Source organism: Pistacia vera, unplaced genomic scaffold (genome assembly GCF_008641045.1).
Source record: "Pistacia vera cultivar Batoury unplaced genomic scaffold, PisVer_v2 Contig157, whole genome shotgun sequence".
Classification (NCBI taxonomy): domain Eukaryota; kingdom Viridiplantae; phylum Streptophyta; class Magnoliopsida; order Sapindales; family Anacardiaceae; genus Pistacia; species Pistacia vera.
In genome coordinates, this window is record NW_022195652.1 from 196,613 (window position 1) to 213,337 (window position 16,725).

The following is a 16,725-nucleotide window of genomic DNA, read 5'->3' on the forward strand; positions in this document are numbered from 1 at the left end:
GTTCAATTAAAAAAAAAAAAAAAAATCTGCTGCTCTGGACCCATTTGTCAAAAAAGTCAGAGCTACTTGGGCACTACAATGAGTGTGGTTTCTGTCATTCGACCTAGATTGAACAAGGGTTCTGCTTCTTGATCACTTCGAAGGTGTAAGAAGGCCTTTATTTTCTCAAGAAAAGTTGCTTTATGCCCTGGTTCGGCCTCTATACTATCAGATTAGCTAAGTCTCTAAATTCAAGCTAAAAGGAGACTCTTCTGCTCTCAGGTCCATTGTGTGAACACTTGCTTGATCAGAAGTTGCATTGTTCCGAGACGACGAATCGCCATGAAACTCCATAGGCGTGATGAAGCATGGTCTTCACGAAATTAATATTAGGATGTCCTAATTAGAAATGAATATATAGATTATCAATATTGTGTTGATTATCTCTAGTTATATGTCTTCTCCTTAGGTAAATAGATAGCAAAGGTTGTGTCCTCGACTCTTCGTTATCATGAGTAACACTTATGCTATTACCCTTCTTATATCAACTCAAACATTCCTAGTAAACATGGTTTGACGGGAGGTCAAGTTAGGATTGCAATCGATCGAGTCGAATATTGAGAAGTTTGAGCTTGGCTCATCTGAATATTTGAAGCTGGCTCGATAGATATATATTGGTTTGAGCTTGATTTGGTCGTAATTGAGTCACATTTTAATTATTTAATTATATATAATTATTTTTAATTTTTAATTAATATATGTATAATATTATATAAAATTAAAATATTATATATATGTTGAGCTCGAGTAACTCATGAGATGCTTGAATCGAGTATTATTAGCTCAAACTCGGCTTGACTCAACACACGAGCTACTCGAGTTGATTCCGAGCAGTTCGCGAGCGGCTCGACTAGTTTGCAGGCTGTCAAGGGAAGTGAGTGATATTTTTCAAAAATCTTAGGGGTGAAAATGATAGTATTTTTCTAGAAACCCCATTAGTTTATTATATCACGGCACGAACGCTTAAAACCAGTGTCACTCATCTCTTCTTATATCACATGTTCAACCGCCGCCAACTCTGTCCAAAATCGAACTCCGCCTAGACGAGCCGTTTTGCGCCGGTCGCCTCCTCCAGTTCTGGCAGCGTGTTTCCGTCAATTCAACTGCGGTTCTACTTCAACAATTGAAACTTTGATAGTTTCCTTTTTTTTTTTTTTATAATGATGTTGTTAATGATTTTGCGAATGCATATTTTAAATATTGAGTTATGATTATTGAAAAGAGCAAAGACGAGTCTCTTTCTTTAATTTTAATTTTTTTTTTTTTTTTAATCACATTGGATCAAATTTATGAGAACAAACTTAGGGTTTCTACTGGTTTTTTTCATATTGGCAAATGACTGTTGTCTTTCAGAAGCTAGTCCTGCTCTTATTCATCATTCAGAGCTCAACCGAACGAAAGCTTTTTCATTTTTCATTTTTCATTTTTTTCTGTTTTCTATATTTTAGGAATTAAAAATGGCTTTAGAACTTGGTATGTTCATCTTAAACAGAAGACTTTCAGGGCTTTAGTATTGTTCCTTTCATGTAGTTTTATATTTTTCTCTGTATTTTGTGTTCGCATTTATTTCCTTATAAAAGAAGAGGTAGATTTTGATAAATTTTTAGAAGGCCTGTCTGAGGCGAGGTTAATGATTTCTAAATTTAGTTGAAGTTCATCTGTATCTTTCAAATATTAAGTCAAACCTTAGGGAGTCAATTAAATTATATGATGGTTTCTGGGTTGTGTTCATAGTTACTGAAATGCGGTTAATCTTGTTTCAGGACTGTGTACTTATAGTGCTTTGGAGAAACGAGTTTGATTTTGCTTCAAGGAAAAGTACTGAATATGCTAATCTTACTACGCGTGTCATATCTCGCCTGTCATCTACTTCCCTTAGTACTGTCACAAACACCAAAAGAATTTTGGAGAGAACTTTGCCCTCATTGGGAAATGATGCGAAAATTGCTTCAAAGAGTGGTTTGAGGCCAATCAGGGTATTGTGACTCGAGCATTTTCAGTGAAATCAAGTGGTGGTGATGGTGATGGGAGTGAAGGTAAAAATGAATGGGAGAAGGCTGTGGGTGGATCATTTGGTGGGACCAATTCTGATAATCTGGGTTGGGAAACGAGTTCATTGTGGTCAACTGGATTGACCAAGGAGCATTTTGATGGAGTGGCTGTTGGACGTCAAAGTAGTTCCGGTAGTAGTGGAAAGGATACATATTATGAATCTACAGTGGTATCTAATATGCAAGATATTGAAGATAAGATAAAGGAATTAGAGGAAAAGAACAGAAAGAGCAAGGCTTATGTTGCGGGATGGGATGAGAGATTTCGTGAGACATGTATGCTGCTGAAGCAGGTACGAGAGCCTGGTGCAAGAGGGTCTTATCTCAAGGACTCAGAGAAGGCAGAGATGTACCGCTTGCACAAGGAGAATCCTGAGGTTTATACTGTAGAGAGGCTTGCCAAGGATTATAGGATTATGAGGCAGAGGGTGCATGCAATTCTGTGGCTTAAGGAGGATGAGGAGGAAATGGAGAAAAAGCTTGGCCATCCATTGGATAATTCTATTGAGGTTCTGCTTGACACCTGCCCAGAGTGAGATTTCGCATCTAATCATTGTTTATTTTTGATATTTAATGTCTTATGTCATTCTGATTTGGCCTTTTGGCTTGATGTTTGTGTGTGATTATCAGTACTTATGTTATGTTTTATGATGTGTAGTTGTTTATAGAAAGCAGATATTTGATGTTATAAATAGAATTCTTTCTCGTCTACTATTGAATCACATCATTTAAATGTTTTTACATTGGACAAATTTTACTTAACTGTATCATATCTTGTAATGCTTCTAAGCAAAAGCTACCCTTAGAAGTATCTCAATCATAAATGCAGTTTTCTTATACTTTTGATAACCCGATATGGATATGTCTAAAAGGAAACTGAAACTTGTACATGCATGTATGTGATAGTGTTAGTATATATGCAATTTAAAAGTGCATTCACATTATTTCATAAAACAGAAAGTAGTGATAATCCATTGAGGGTATTAAGAAAATGTGCTACAAACTGTTATTCATAACCTTAGCTGTGGTGGTGTTTTGCGGGCAGATGTTCACTGTTGTGTGATGTGGTTGGTTACTTCAGTTGATAGAAGCATACTGCTAGTAATCATGGGTGATGATGGAGAATGATCGAAAACAATATTTTGTAAGCTGCTAATGGTAGTAATCTTTGTGGCAATGATAGACAATGAGCAAAACAACATTTGGTTAGCTGTGGCAGGGTTAGTGCTTAAAGGTTACTTTTGGTCCTTTTAACTTGGAGCTAGTGTAGCTTTGTGCGTTGCTGGTCATGTTGATGATATTGGCTTTTGTACTTATTGAATTGTTGATATGAAATAGATATTTAGTATCATGGCGGAACGAGAATATGTCAATATTAATTATAACACAAAAATGCTTTCATGCTGTAGTTTGTTATGTACATCTTTTTTGTGTACATGTGGTCTTATTCATGTACTTAGATAAGCTCTAACATAAATGAATAAAGTTGTCCCCAAAGATGCAGTTACGAATGCAACATTTTCTTGGGTTGATATGTTGTAAATCAGAACTAGAAATGTTGAATTAGCAAAAGATTGTCTGACTTGCCTCTGAAATAATAACCTTCTATTTCCTTTGCATTTTTTTTTTTTTTTTACTGCAGATTCTTTATTTCTCACGACCGGGAATTCCATGTGGCATCCCTTCCATACAAACCTGAGTTTAAGGTTATGCCGGAGGGTTGGGATGGTACTATCAAAGACCTAGATGAAGTTCATTATGAGATCTCCCAGAAAGAGGATGAAATGCTATATCGAGACTTTGTCGAGAGAATGACCTTCAACAAAATGAAAGTAAGTCACTGTCCTCTTAGCCTTAGCCTTGCGACAAGGAAAAGATAAATTGGCTTGGTATATAACCTTGGCTTTTCATTTCAGTTATTGAGGAAAACTATTGTTGGTCTGTTTCCCATCCAAAAGGGGGAAAAAGAGTACTAATGTTGTTAGAATATTGTTATTTTTCAGTCTCTTTCTCTCTACATAACAAAATGCGCATGCATGCACAGTTCTAAGAGAATTTATTTTCATGTTGATTAACTGATGACACATTTTAATTTGGCTATATCTTTTGAATTGGATTGCTGAGGTGAGGCTGTTAGTACAATAAAGACTCCTGCTTCATCTACTGTTTGCTGGTGGAGGCAGATCTGTCTGCTGCAAATTATGATTTCCTAAAATTTTGAGTGTCCTGACTCATTTTAAACGGATAACTTGATAGATTTTCTTTGATTGCTTTAGACCATTATTCCATGTTCTGCCCTTATTCTTCAAGTCATTGTCTATAAAAAGAAACAAATATCGACTCTATGCACATTTGGTCTTTGTTATACCCTAATATGTATTTTTTTGTCTCTTTACAGATGACAGGGAAGATATGCCACAAATATAGCAGGCTCGTTCTTTAGAAGGTTGGCAATTCACAGTGGAGAAAATGGGACCACGAGGCAAGCGTGGAGGGGGGGGGCTGGAAGTTTGTTAGCATGCCAGATGGGTCTACCCGACCACTGAATGAAATGGAAAAAAGTACGTGAAGCGAAGAGACCTCGCCGTCGACGCAGAATTTTCCCATGATGTGCTTGTAGATACGAAAATCCCTGCTTCTGTTGTACTTGTCTGCATCTGAGAAGTAAGATGAAGTTATAATTTCCTTAAAAAAAAAAAAAAAAAATCAGTACATTTACCTTTCTGCTTTTGCAATGTAAGATCATGAGCTGATCATATTTGGTCACATAAGCCTTTTCTCCTAATCTTGCTCTTTTCTTGTTTCTTTCCGTCTTTCATTGTGGCTTCACTGGACCAAGTTTCCTGAAGTTCAATTTTGTATAAAAGTCAATTAGGAGCTCTCAGATTATAAAGGATTTGAGAATCTAGTGACAGAGATAAATTTAGTTAGCGAATCTGTCTAATTAGTAGATGTATATTATTTAGTGTCTTTTCTGAGTATTTCATCTTGTAAACCTAGTTTTGATATAAATTTTTTGATGTGATCTTCTAAATCAGAGCAAACTCTCTTGGATCTAAATGTTAATGTTAAGTGTTGCTATGGCAATTTTTGCAGAACAACTCACTAATGGTCTACTAACGACAATGAGATTTTTATTATTTCTGAAACCCTAGAGAGATTTTTGTAAGTACATCAAACTTCAGGGTGGTTGTCTTTTAACTCATTTGTATATTTTAAGATTGGCATGGTTGGTGAAAGAAAACCTCGAAATTTCAATCTTAAAAAGTTAGGCAGGTAACAGACATATACAAGTGGCAGCAGTGAATGCTAATTTACGGTCCTCTCTTAAAATCATGGCCATGATCGCTAAGAATCCATAGGCTGTGGCAGTCTATTCACAACCTGTGATGATTCTTGCAGCTCGACCGGCTCTTCGGCCACACACCAAGATGCCACATAAGCAGCAAAGACACCCAATTGCATTGCAAATTGTAGCAAACTGCTTGAGGATTTCATTGTTAGGCGATAAAGAGTTGCTGTAAGCATCACTGGGTGGCCCAGAGGTTAATTAGGATTCTTTGGTATATTATTCAAGAGGTCTTGAGTTCGATCTACCTGAGTTGCTAATAAAGGTGACCATTAAAGAGATTTACCTAGTTGTCAACTTTAAGACCTCGAAAGATTAGTTGAAGTATACGCAAATTGGTCTAGACACCCCGTTCAATTAAAAAAAAAAAAAAAAAATCTGCTGCTCTGGACCCATTTGTCAAAAAAGTGAGAGCTACTTGGGTAGCTACAATGAGTGTGGTTTCTGTCATTCGACCTAGATTGAAAAAGGGTTTTGCTTCTTGAACACTTCGAAGGTGTAAGAAGGCCTTTATTTTCTCAAGAAAAGTTGCTTTATGCCCTGGTTCGGCCTCTATACTATCAGATTAGCTAAGTCTCTAAATTCAAGCTAAAAGGAGACTCTTCTGCACTCAGGTCCATTGTGTGAACAGCTTGCTTGATCAGAAGTTGCATTGTTCCGAGACGACGAATCGCCATGAAACTCCATAGGCAGGTGATGAAGCATGGTCTTCACGAAATTAATATTAGGATGTCCTAATTAGAAATGAATATATAGATTATCAATATTGTGTTGATTATCTCTAGTTATATGTCTTCTCCTTAGGTAAATAGATAGCAAAGGTTGTGTCCTCGACTCTTCGTTATCAATGAGTAGACACTTATGTATTACCTTCTTATATCAAACTCAAACATTCCTAGTAAACATGGTTTGACGGAGGTCAAGTTAGGATTGCAATCGAGTCGAGTCGAATATTGAGAAGTTTGAGCTTGGCTCATCTAGAATAGTTGAAGCTGAGCTCGATATAGATATTGATTGGTTTGAGCTTGATTTGGTCGTAATTGAGTCAACATATTAATTATTTTAATTTATATATAATTATTTTTAATTTTAATTAATATATGATAATATTAATATAAAATTAAAATATTATAATATGTTGAGCTCGAGTAAACTCATGAGCTGCTTGAATCGAGTATTATTGGCTCAAACTCGGCTTGACTCAACACACGAGCTACTCGAGTTGATTCGAGCAGTTCGCGAGCGGCTCGACTAGTTTGCAGGTGTCAAGGGGAAGTGAGTGATATTTTTCAAAAATCTTAGGGGTGAAAATGATAGTATTTTTCTAGAAACCCATTAGTTTATTATATCACGGCACGAACGCTTAAAACCAGTGTCACTCTATCTCTTCTTATATCACATGTTCAAGCCGCCGCCAACTCTGTCCAAAATCGAACTCCGCCTAGACGAGCCGGTTGCGGGTCGCCTCCTCCATTCTGGCAGCGTGTTTCCGTCAATTCAACTGCGTGCTTAGCTTCAACAATTGAAACTTTGATAGGTTTCCTTTTTTTTTTTTATAAATGATAAGTTGTTAATGAAGTTTGGCGAATGATATTTTAAATATTGAGTTATGATTATTGAAAAGAGCAAAGACGAAGAGTCTTCTTTCTTAATTTAAATTTTTTTTTTTTTTAATCACATTGGATCAAATTATGAGAACAAACTTAGGGTTTCTACTGGATTTTTTTTCATATTGGCAAATGACTGTTGTCTTTCAGAAGCTAGTCCTCTTATTCATCATTCGAGCTCAACGAACGAAAGCTTTTTCATTTTCATTTTTCATTTTTTTGTTTTCTATATTTTAGGAATTAAAAATGGCTTTGAACTTGGTATGTTCATCTTAAACAGAAGACTTTCAGGGCTTTTAGTATTGTTCCTTTCATGTAGTTTTTATTTTTCTCTGTATTTTGTGTTCGCATTTATTTTCCTTATAAAAGAGAGGTAGATTTTTGATAAATTTTAAGGAGGCCTGTCTGAGGCGAGGTTATGATTTTCTAATTTAGTTGAAGTTCATCTGTATCTTTCAAATATTAAGTCAAACCTTAGGGGAGTCATTAAATATGATGGTTTCTGGGTTTGTTTTCATAGTTACTGAAATGCGGTTTCTTGTTTCAGGACTGGTGTACTATAGTGCTTTGGAGAAACAGAGTTTGATTTTGCTTCAAGGAAAAGTACTGCTATATGCATATCTTCGCGTATCATCTTCGCCTGTCATCTACTTCCCTTGTACTGTCACAACACCAAAAGAATTTTGGAGGAACTTTGCCTCATTGGGAATGTGGAAATTGCTTCAAGGTGGATTTGAGGCCAATCAGGGTATTGTGACTCGAGCATTTTCAGTGAATCAAGTGGTGGTGTGGTGATGGGAGTGAGGTAGTAGGAGAGGCTGTGGGTGGATCATTGGGGGACCAATTCTGATAATCGGGTTGGGCGGTTTTGTGGTCACTGGAGCCAGGGCATTTTAGGAGTGGGAGTGGCTGTTGGCGTCACGTAAAGTTCCGTAGTAGATAGAAATGATCTCAGTGGTTCTAATATGCAAGATATTGAAGAAAGATAAGGAATAGAGGAGAGAACAGAAAGAGCAAGGCTTATGTTGCGGGATGGGATGAGAGATTTCGTGAGACATGTATGCTGCTGAAGCAGGTACGAGAGCCTGGTGCAAGAGGGTCTTATCTCAAGGACTCAGAGAAGGCAGAGATGTACCGCTTGCAAAGGAGAATCCTGAGGTTTATACGTAGAGAGGCTTGCCAAGGATATAGGATTATGAGGCGAGGGTGCATGCAATTCTGTGGGTTAAGGAGGATGAGGAGGAAATGGAGAAAAAGCTTGGCCATCCATTGGATAATTCTATTGAGTTCTGCTTGACACCTGCCCAGGTGAGATTTCGCATCTAATCTTGTTTATTTTTGATATTTAATGTCTTATGTCATTCTGATTTGGCCTTTTGGCTTGATGTTTGTGGTGATTATGTACTTATGTTATGTTTATGATGTGTAGTGTTTATAGAAAAGATATTTGATGTTATAAATAGAATTCTTTCTCGTCTACTATTAGATCACATCATTTAAATGTTTTTACATTGGACAAATTTTACTTAACTGTATTATCTTGTAATGTTCTAAGCAAAAGTACCCTTGAAGTATCTCAATCATAAATGCAGTTTTCTTATACTTTTGATAACCGATATGGATATGTCTAAAGGAAACGAAACTTGTCATGCATGTATGTGATAGTGTTAGTATATGCAATTTAAAAGTGCATTCACATTATTTCATAAAACAGAACGTGTGATAATCCATTGAGGGTATAAGAAAATGTGCTAAAACGTTTTCATAACCTTAGCTGTGTGGTGTTTTGCGGGCAGATGTTCACTGTTGTGTGATGTGGTTGGTTACTTCAGTTGATAGAAGCATACTGCTAGTAATCATGGGTGATGATGGAGAATGATCGAAAACAATATTTTGTAAGCTGCTAATGGTAGTAATCTTGTGGCAATGATAGAAATGAGCAAAACAACATTTGGTTAGCTGTGGCAGGGTTAGTGCTTAAAGGTTATTTTGGTCCTTTTAACTGGAGCTAGTGTAGCTTTGTGCGTTGCTGGTCATGTTGATGATATTGGCTTTTGTACTTATTGAATGTTGATATGAAATAGATATTTAGTATCATGGCGGACGAGAATATGTCATATTATTATACACAAAAATGCTTTCATGCTGTAGTTTGTTATGTACATCTTTTTGTGTACATGTGGTCTTATTCATGTACTTAGATAAGCTCTAACATAAATGAATAAAGTTGTCCCCAAAGATGCAGTTACGAATGACACATTTTCTTGGGTTGATATGTTGTAAATCAGAACTAGAAATGTTGAATTAGCAAAAGATTGTCTGACTTGCCTCTGAAATAATAACCTTCTATTTCCTTTGCATTTTTTTTTTTTTTTTACTGCGAGTTCTTATTTCTCACGACCGGGAATCCATGTGGCATCCCTTCCATACAAACCTGAGTTAAGGTTATGCGGAGGGTTGGGATGGTACTATCAAAGACCTGATGAAGTTCATTATGAGATCTCCCAGAAAGAGGATGAAATGCATATTCGAGACTTTGTCGAGAGAATGACTCCACAAAAATGAAAGTAAGTCACTGTCCTTAGCCTTAGCTTGCGACAAGGAAAAATAAATTGGCTTAGTATATAACCTTGGCTTTTCATTTCAGTTATTGAGGAAACTATTGTTGGTCTGTTTCCTATCCAAAAGGGGGAAAAAGAGTACCATGTTGTAGAATATTGTTATTTTCAGTCCTTTCTCTCTACATAACAAAATGCGCATGCATGCACCGTTCTAAGAGAATTTATTTTCATGTTGATTAACGATGACACATTTTAATTTGGCTTATCTTTGAATTGGATTGCTGAGGTGGAGCTGTTAGTACAATAAAGATCCTGCTCATCTCGTTGCTGGTGGAGGCAGATCTGTCTGCTGCAATTATGATTCCTAAAATTTTGGTGTCCTGACTCATTTTAACGGATAACTTGATAGATTTCTTTTCTTAGGTTTGCTGTAGGCATTTAACCAGTGTTTGCCCTATTATTCTGCAGTATTGGCCTGCTGAAATTATGATTCCTAAAATTTGAGTGTCCTGACTCATTAAAGGATAACTTGATATTTTCCTTTCTAGGTTTGCTTGTAGGCATTTAACCAGTGTTTGCCCTATATTCTTCAGTCATTGTCTCAAAAAAAAAAAAACAAAACCAAATATCTGTTGATTAGGACGTGAAGTTTGTTTAGTAGGTAGAACTTATATCGGTTACAGAGGAGGCTGAAAGGGAAACGGTATGATGATTTCATGAACTGTTAGGTTGAAGATGAGAGGTAAAAGTCTCAAAAAAAAATTATGAGTTTAGAGGAGTGGAGATAGAAGACCTTTCGGGGGCAGTAATTAGGTGACATAAGCTTATTTTTTTCTTTCGCTGTCTCCTTCCCCTTCTTGAAAGGTATCATATTAATTAAGTTATAAAGAGAGTAAATAGACTGCAGTTTGCTACAGTGCTCAGCTTTGCATGGGTCGTTATGTTGTTTCTTTTCTCTTGCTAAGTGTGCTGCTGTCGACTTTATGCACATCTGGTCTGTTTTTTCTCATCAGTGTGCAGGGAAGGTGAAATACCATAGATATAGCAGGCGTCGTCCTTCAGAAGGTTGGCAATTCACAGTGGAGAAAATGGGACCACGAGGAAGCGTGGAGCGGGTGGGGGGGTGGAAGTTTGTTAGCATGCCAGATGGGTCTCACGACCGCTGAATGAAACGGAAAAAATGTTTTGAAGCGAGAGAACCTCACCGTCGACGCAGAATTCTCCCATGTGTGCTTCAATAGATACGATAAATCCCTACTTACTGTTGTGTTTTCTGCATCAAAGTTACCATTTTCCGAAAACAAAATCAGTACAGTACCTTTTCTGCTCAGCAATGTAAGAACATGAACCCTTTGAATTTGTCGCATGGGCCTTTTCTTCTAATCGTGCTCTTTTTTCTCCTTTCTTTGTGGCTTCACTGGACCAGGTTTGCTGAAGTCCAAAAATCTAGTGACGGAAATAAATTTATTGTGTGTCTGTATATAATTATTTAGTGTCTCCGCTCTCTGTATCATCTAGTAAACCTAGTTTGATATAAATTTTTTAATGTGATCTTCCAAATGTTAAATTTTTAATATACAAAACAAGAAGTGTATAGCATTGACTATGCTTCTTATATCTCTTCCCCTGCAAACATAAACTGATCTTCAGGGGAAGAAGAGATGGTGCTTCATATTAATATCAAAAACAAGTAATTATTGTGAAATTATCTTTATAAAAATATATATAAATTTAAGTACAAAGATAAAATCATCTTTTGAAGAAAAGGTGGGGCCAACTCCGTTTGACTTGATTATTTTTGTTGTAGTCCAATCATTGGATCAAAAATGGTAAACTCCACAATTTGTTTAATTGATTTAGTTATATGATCAAAAATTACTTCACCAATTAATTGACTGATTGGCCACACATAATATATCTTTAAGCTTTTTTAACATGTACCAAATGAATTGTTAACATTGACTATGGTCTAAACGTTAATGAATTATACTAATGATGCATGTTTAATTGATCTAAACTCGCTTTTTTTTTATATGCCTAGCCATGGCTGTTGGTGCAGGAGATCAAAATAAGCAAGAAAAAATTAGAGATATTCAAAAACAATTAAAATGACATTCCAACTTATACAATTTAAGTGACAATGGTGTAGATATTCCTTTGGGACAGATGAGACCTGCTGCGAATTGATCAATTCTCGAATTGTCACATTAAGATTGTATAAAAAAGTGTATAAAAAAATTACAAGTGTCTATTCAAAACTTATTATTTTTACTTCATACAAGCAAAAGCCAGAACAGGAAGCAGGGCAAAATAAGTGACACCAGTGAACCACAACATAAGCTCATCGCTTATTGTCATGGCCATCATGGCTAAGAACCCATAGGCAGTGGCAATATATCCACAACCTGTACTGACCCTTGCACAAAAGTTAGATTTTTTTTTGTACTTATAAACACTTTACTTATAAGCTAGTTTTGACCAAGTATATTATCACATTATCTTTGTTTAATTTTAAAATTATATAGCATATTATCACATTACCTTGACCTACTTCACGCGCTTATGTTTTCGATTTGACCATTGGTTTTCCCACGCGCTTCTTCTTCATATTCAGAGTTCTGTTTAATTAACCTGTCTTTCAAACCACACGAGGCTTTCGCATTCCCAACCCAAAAGAAACCTGTCATAAATTTTCTTCGGCCAATTCCAGACGAACCTTTTATGCTTTCCCCATCCAAGACTTCACTAACTATGAGTGAAGATTGTGAAGAGATGCAACGTTCTGAAAAGACTGAAGAATCGCTGGCACTTGAGGGAAAGGCTAAAGCTGCTTCATTTGGTAAGTAAGCTATTTCTTCAAGTTCATTCTTTTCATAATCATAAGTAGCTGTTAACAATTTTATTCTTTCCTTAAATTTATATTAATTAGTTGATCTCTTTATAACCAAAATTTAGGTGTATTAATATGTGAACAATTTTCTGTAAATTCTTTTTAATCATTTCATTCTATCTTTCACTTAAATTAATATATTTCACATTAGTTGATTTTACACAATTTTTCTTCTTCTTTTTCAAAATTTGAGATTATAATTCTTGATTCAATTCAATTTGTATGATTAAATTAATTTATTATTTTAGTTCTGCTGAATAGTGTCTGCCAAACCTGCATTTCAAATCTGATAAATTTTTCTTCCGCCAATTCCAAACAAATCTTTTACGCTTTTCCCATCGGAAACTTATTCAGATGAAATTTGCAAGGCGATGCTATCAGATCTTGCAGAAATGGAGAATCGGACAAACCGCTGGTATGTATCTCTTTTCAAAATAGTGAATTAGTTTAAGCTCTGAGGTATCTTCTGTTGCCTCATATTCAAATGGCAGGCCTGAGTATGAGCATGAGCGAGAGCTGGTTGAAGATCCACTTGTGGAACAATCATATCAGGCAGTAGTGAACGAAAACTGGTATGTATCCTTGACCAAAGTCTGAAATTCGTTCGTGCTCTGAAACATAAAATTATGCTCCCTAAAGCTTTAATCAAATGGCAGGCACAAGTTTCATATGACTGAAGGTGAAAAGGCTGAGGTTGTCGGAAGACTGATATCTGAAGCTTGTGAGGGAAAGGCTAAGGCTGCTTCACCTGGTAAGTAAGCTATTTCTTCAAGTTCATTCTTTTTATAATCATAAGTAGCTGTTTCCTTAAATTTATGTGTATTAATATGTGAACAATTTTCTGTAAATTGTTTAAAATCATTTCATTCTATCTTTCACTAAATTTAACACATTTCACATTATTAGTTCTCGAGTCAGATTGCTTCTTTATATTTAATTACTTAGTTGATTTTACACAAATTTTCTTCTTCTTTTTCGAAATTAGAGATTATTATTCTTGATTCAATTCAATTTGTATGATTGAATTAATTTTGTTACTTTAGTTCAATTTGATCGCCCTCATACATTCAATTATTTTTCAAATTCAGATTTCATTCCAAGCCTGGCTGTTCAGGATACGGTATCAAAGGTTAATTTGTGGACAAGTTTGGCATTCATTTCAGCTACAATTTTCCTAGATCGAGAATATTACAAAGACATAAATTCAGTTTATAAGTTGTTTGATGCCTTCATGATTTGTATCATTTTGTCTTTCACTGGGGCATTTTGCGCTTTGCTGATCAGAAACAAGCCCAAGCTTGCAGTTCTCCGAGGATGTTATTTCTTGCTCTCCATTGTTTCAATGGCATCAGCTTTATCAATAATGGGATATGCCTTGTTTCTAGAAAGTTTCGGCTGGGTTTATTGAGGATTAATTTGTGGCACAATTAATACCATAGCTTTTCAGATTTGTGGGAAGAATTAGGAAAAAGAAAATTATTAGCCATGTTGTTGAATATTTCTCTTCTGTTTCTTGAATTTACGTTTTGACTTGCACTTTATGTATAATTATTAATATCTTGAAACTCCTTGAATTTCCAAATAACTTTACCATTTTCCTTCTCTTTTAGAATACAGAACTCTAAATTAGATCCAATACATGTTATGTATGATTGTGAGATCCTTTGAAGATTGGTAGATGCTATTTGCTGATTAAATTACATATGTTTTTTAAGATGTTATTTCCTAATAACATACATATGTTAAATTTCTTTTTCAGTTTATGGGTTTATGTGGGTTTTTTAACGATTAGATCAGAAAAAAATTCTTGTGATACCAAATACTTAAAAAGAGTAGAGCTGAAAATTGCTCAAAACATGTTATCTATGTTATGAACTCTGTGTTGGAGTCGCCTAAGACCAGGAGGCTTCATCCATCATGAACCCTTCATGAAGTACCATGGATTCATTTTTGATACCTGCAAGGTTCACCAGTCTTGTGAGATAAATTTTGTTTTCCTGGAGTATATTAGTTTGATATAAATATTTTATTATGAGATAATAATCTTAATATTGATTAGACTATAATTCAACTATTTAAAAATATTCTTCTAAATACAAATATTTAAAGTTTAATAAATTAAATATTTTACTCAACATATAACCAAAGAGCCTTTAACTGGGTAGTATGAATCTCTCTTGTCCAAGAGGCCATAAGGAAATTTGATGACATGCATGTTAAGACAGAGGCCAGAATTGCAGCAAGACGTGAGGAAAATTTGATTAGTTTGGGTAGTTATAATTGCGTTAAGCCAAACGAACAAGATTTTGCATATTTCTAGCAATAACCAAAAAATGCATGTGGCTCTGCTTCTTCATTCTTAGGCTGAAAGAGGGCCTCTATTCTCTCAGCAACAATTTTACAATATGCATTAATGCATATGAGTACCGCTGCTTCAGCTTCAGCTGTCAATTCCTTAAAAATATCACTGTGAAGGGGTTCATGAGTAAGCTTCGTCGGGGCAAGTCCCAAATTGGTGGACCAGTTCTAGAACTATTGGGATGTAAGTTCGAAAAGTGCTTTTCGTGTTCCCGCCCAAATATGCACATCCTACGCCCACAAGAAGCGTCAGATTGGGAATCTCGCTAGCTAATGAACGTTTCAGGGTCTGAAAGAGCAAACTGAAGCTCCCACGGATGGATCAAAATTGACTTACTGAGAGAAGTAAGAGCTTCAGATTGGTTACAACCATGAACCTGCCCTGTTACAGGACAGCTTTCATCAGGAACAAGAACGGACTTTCCCTCACTGCCGTAACCAAGACAAAAAGTGGTATTGGCTGAACCAGATGATCCCCCAGGAAACTTACTCGTAGCACTGGACCGCTCATCTGAACTGGCGATTACCTCACTGTAGGCTATGGCGGAAGCACCGGTAGACAAGTTAGGGGGATTAGGTTCCACAGTAAAACAAACTATTTCAGGAGTAGAATACCTTTTGCACCACTTGGAGCGTTTGGAAAGTTAAAATGATGGCGATGAAGAAACCACTTCATGAAAAACAAAAGAAATTTAAAACATTAATCATTGTCCTAAAACAGAGATTCTAAGTTTCCGCCTGGACCAGTCAAAGGAAAATTCCAGAAGTTTGCCACAAATTAATTAATTAACATTTAAATAACTTATAAACGATTAAGACTCAGTAAACAGAGGTTTCATTATGAATTTCCTACGTAGAAAATTTGACTAAATGTTAATTTGGATCAATAAACAAAGACTTAAGTTTCGGTGCGGGGAAGCCATGAGAAAATCCCATCAAGAAAAGATTATAATATATTTACATTGACTTACAAAAACAACTAGTTCCTCATAATTTCTTCTCTCTGCAAAACTGTAACCGATCTCAGAGGAAGAAGAAGATGATGCCCAAAGTTCTTCCTGTTCATCTTCCCTTTAACTCTCCAAACCGTCTTCCAAGCCAAGAAATCCGAATGATCAACTGGGCAAAGAATATTTGGCTTTTCTGTCTCGTTTTTGCTCTGGCTCTATGGTTACATCATCAACATTACGGGAATAATGGAGGATCAGTTCCTAAACCATACGAAGATGCGCTTATGATCTCCATCATGTTTTCCTGTATGGGTGCTTTTAGTGCCTTGCACATGAGAGACAAGCCACAATTTGCAATAGTTCGCAGAGTTTACTTCGTAATCTCTATGGTTTCCATTGCATCAGCTTTGAGAATACTGGCCTTTGCCTTGCTTTCAGAAAGTTCCAGGCCGGTTTCTCTGGGAAGCATATTGCGGCAGAATCGAGTCAATGGAGAAGATCACTTAAATAGATTTTTCTTGTTTCAGAGGATGAAGTCTCAGAAGTTGTTTGAGGCCTTTTGTCATCTGTAAAAACTAATCAATATAATTTTGCTATTTGTCAAATAAATTATTGAGACTACTGACCTTGAATGTTTATTAATATCTAGGTTTCGGTTTATGTGTGCTAATATTGTTCGTTAGTCTGATGAGTTTGATTTCTATATCAATAGTTTCCATGATTCATGCATGTCTGGAAAAATCCCTTTTGAAGAACCCAACAAAATTTGCAGACCTGATCTTTAATTTGCATGAAAGAGTAAAGCTTTAGAAACGTAAATATGATTACTACAAACCATAAATATGGTGAACAAACAGGAGCTGATATTTGGAACAGCACAGACCTGATCTTTTTCAATTTACATGCTCTTATATCCAAAA

At 35.9% G+C, this 16,725-nt stretch overlaps 1 protein-coding gene across 1 annotated transcript; it reads left to right on the forward strand.

The window, feature by feature from the left end:
- Positions 1-1,975: 1,975 nt before the first annotated feature.
- On the forward strand, positions 1,976-10,901 carry LOC116124839 (the record flags this gene model as incomplete). Its single annotated transcript, XM_031410600.1, has 3 exons — positions 1,976-2,622; positions 3,733-3,922; positions 10,621-10,901. Coding segments are annotated over 3 exons (990 nt in total), but the record flags the coding sequence as incomplete, so codon positions are not given.
- Positions 10,902-16,725: the final 5,824 nt, after the last annotated feature.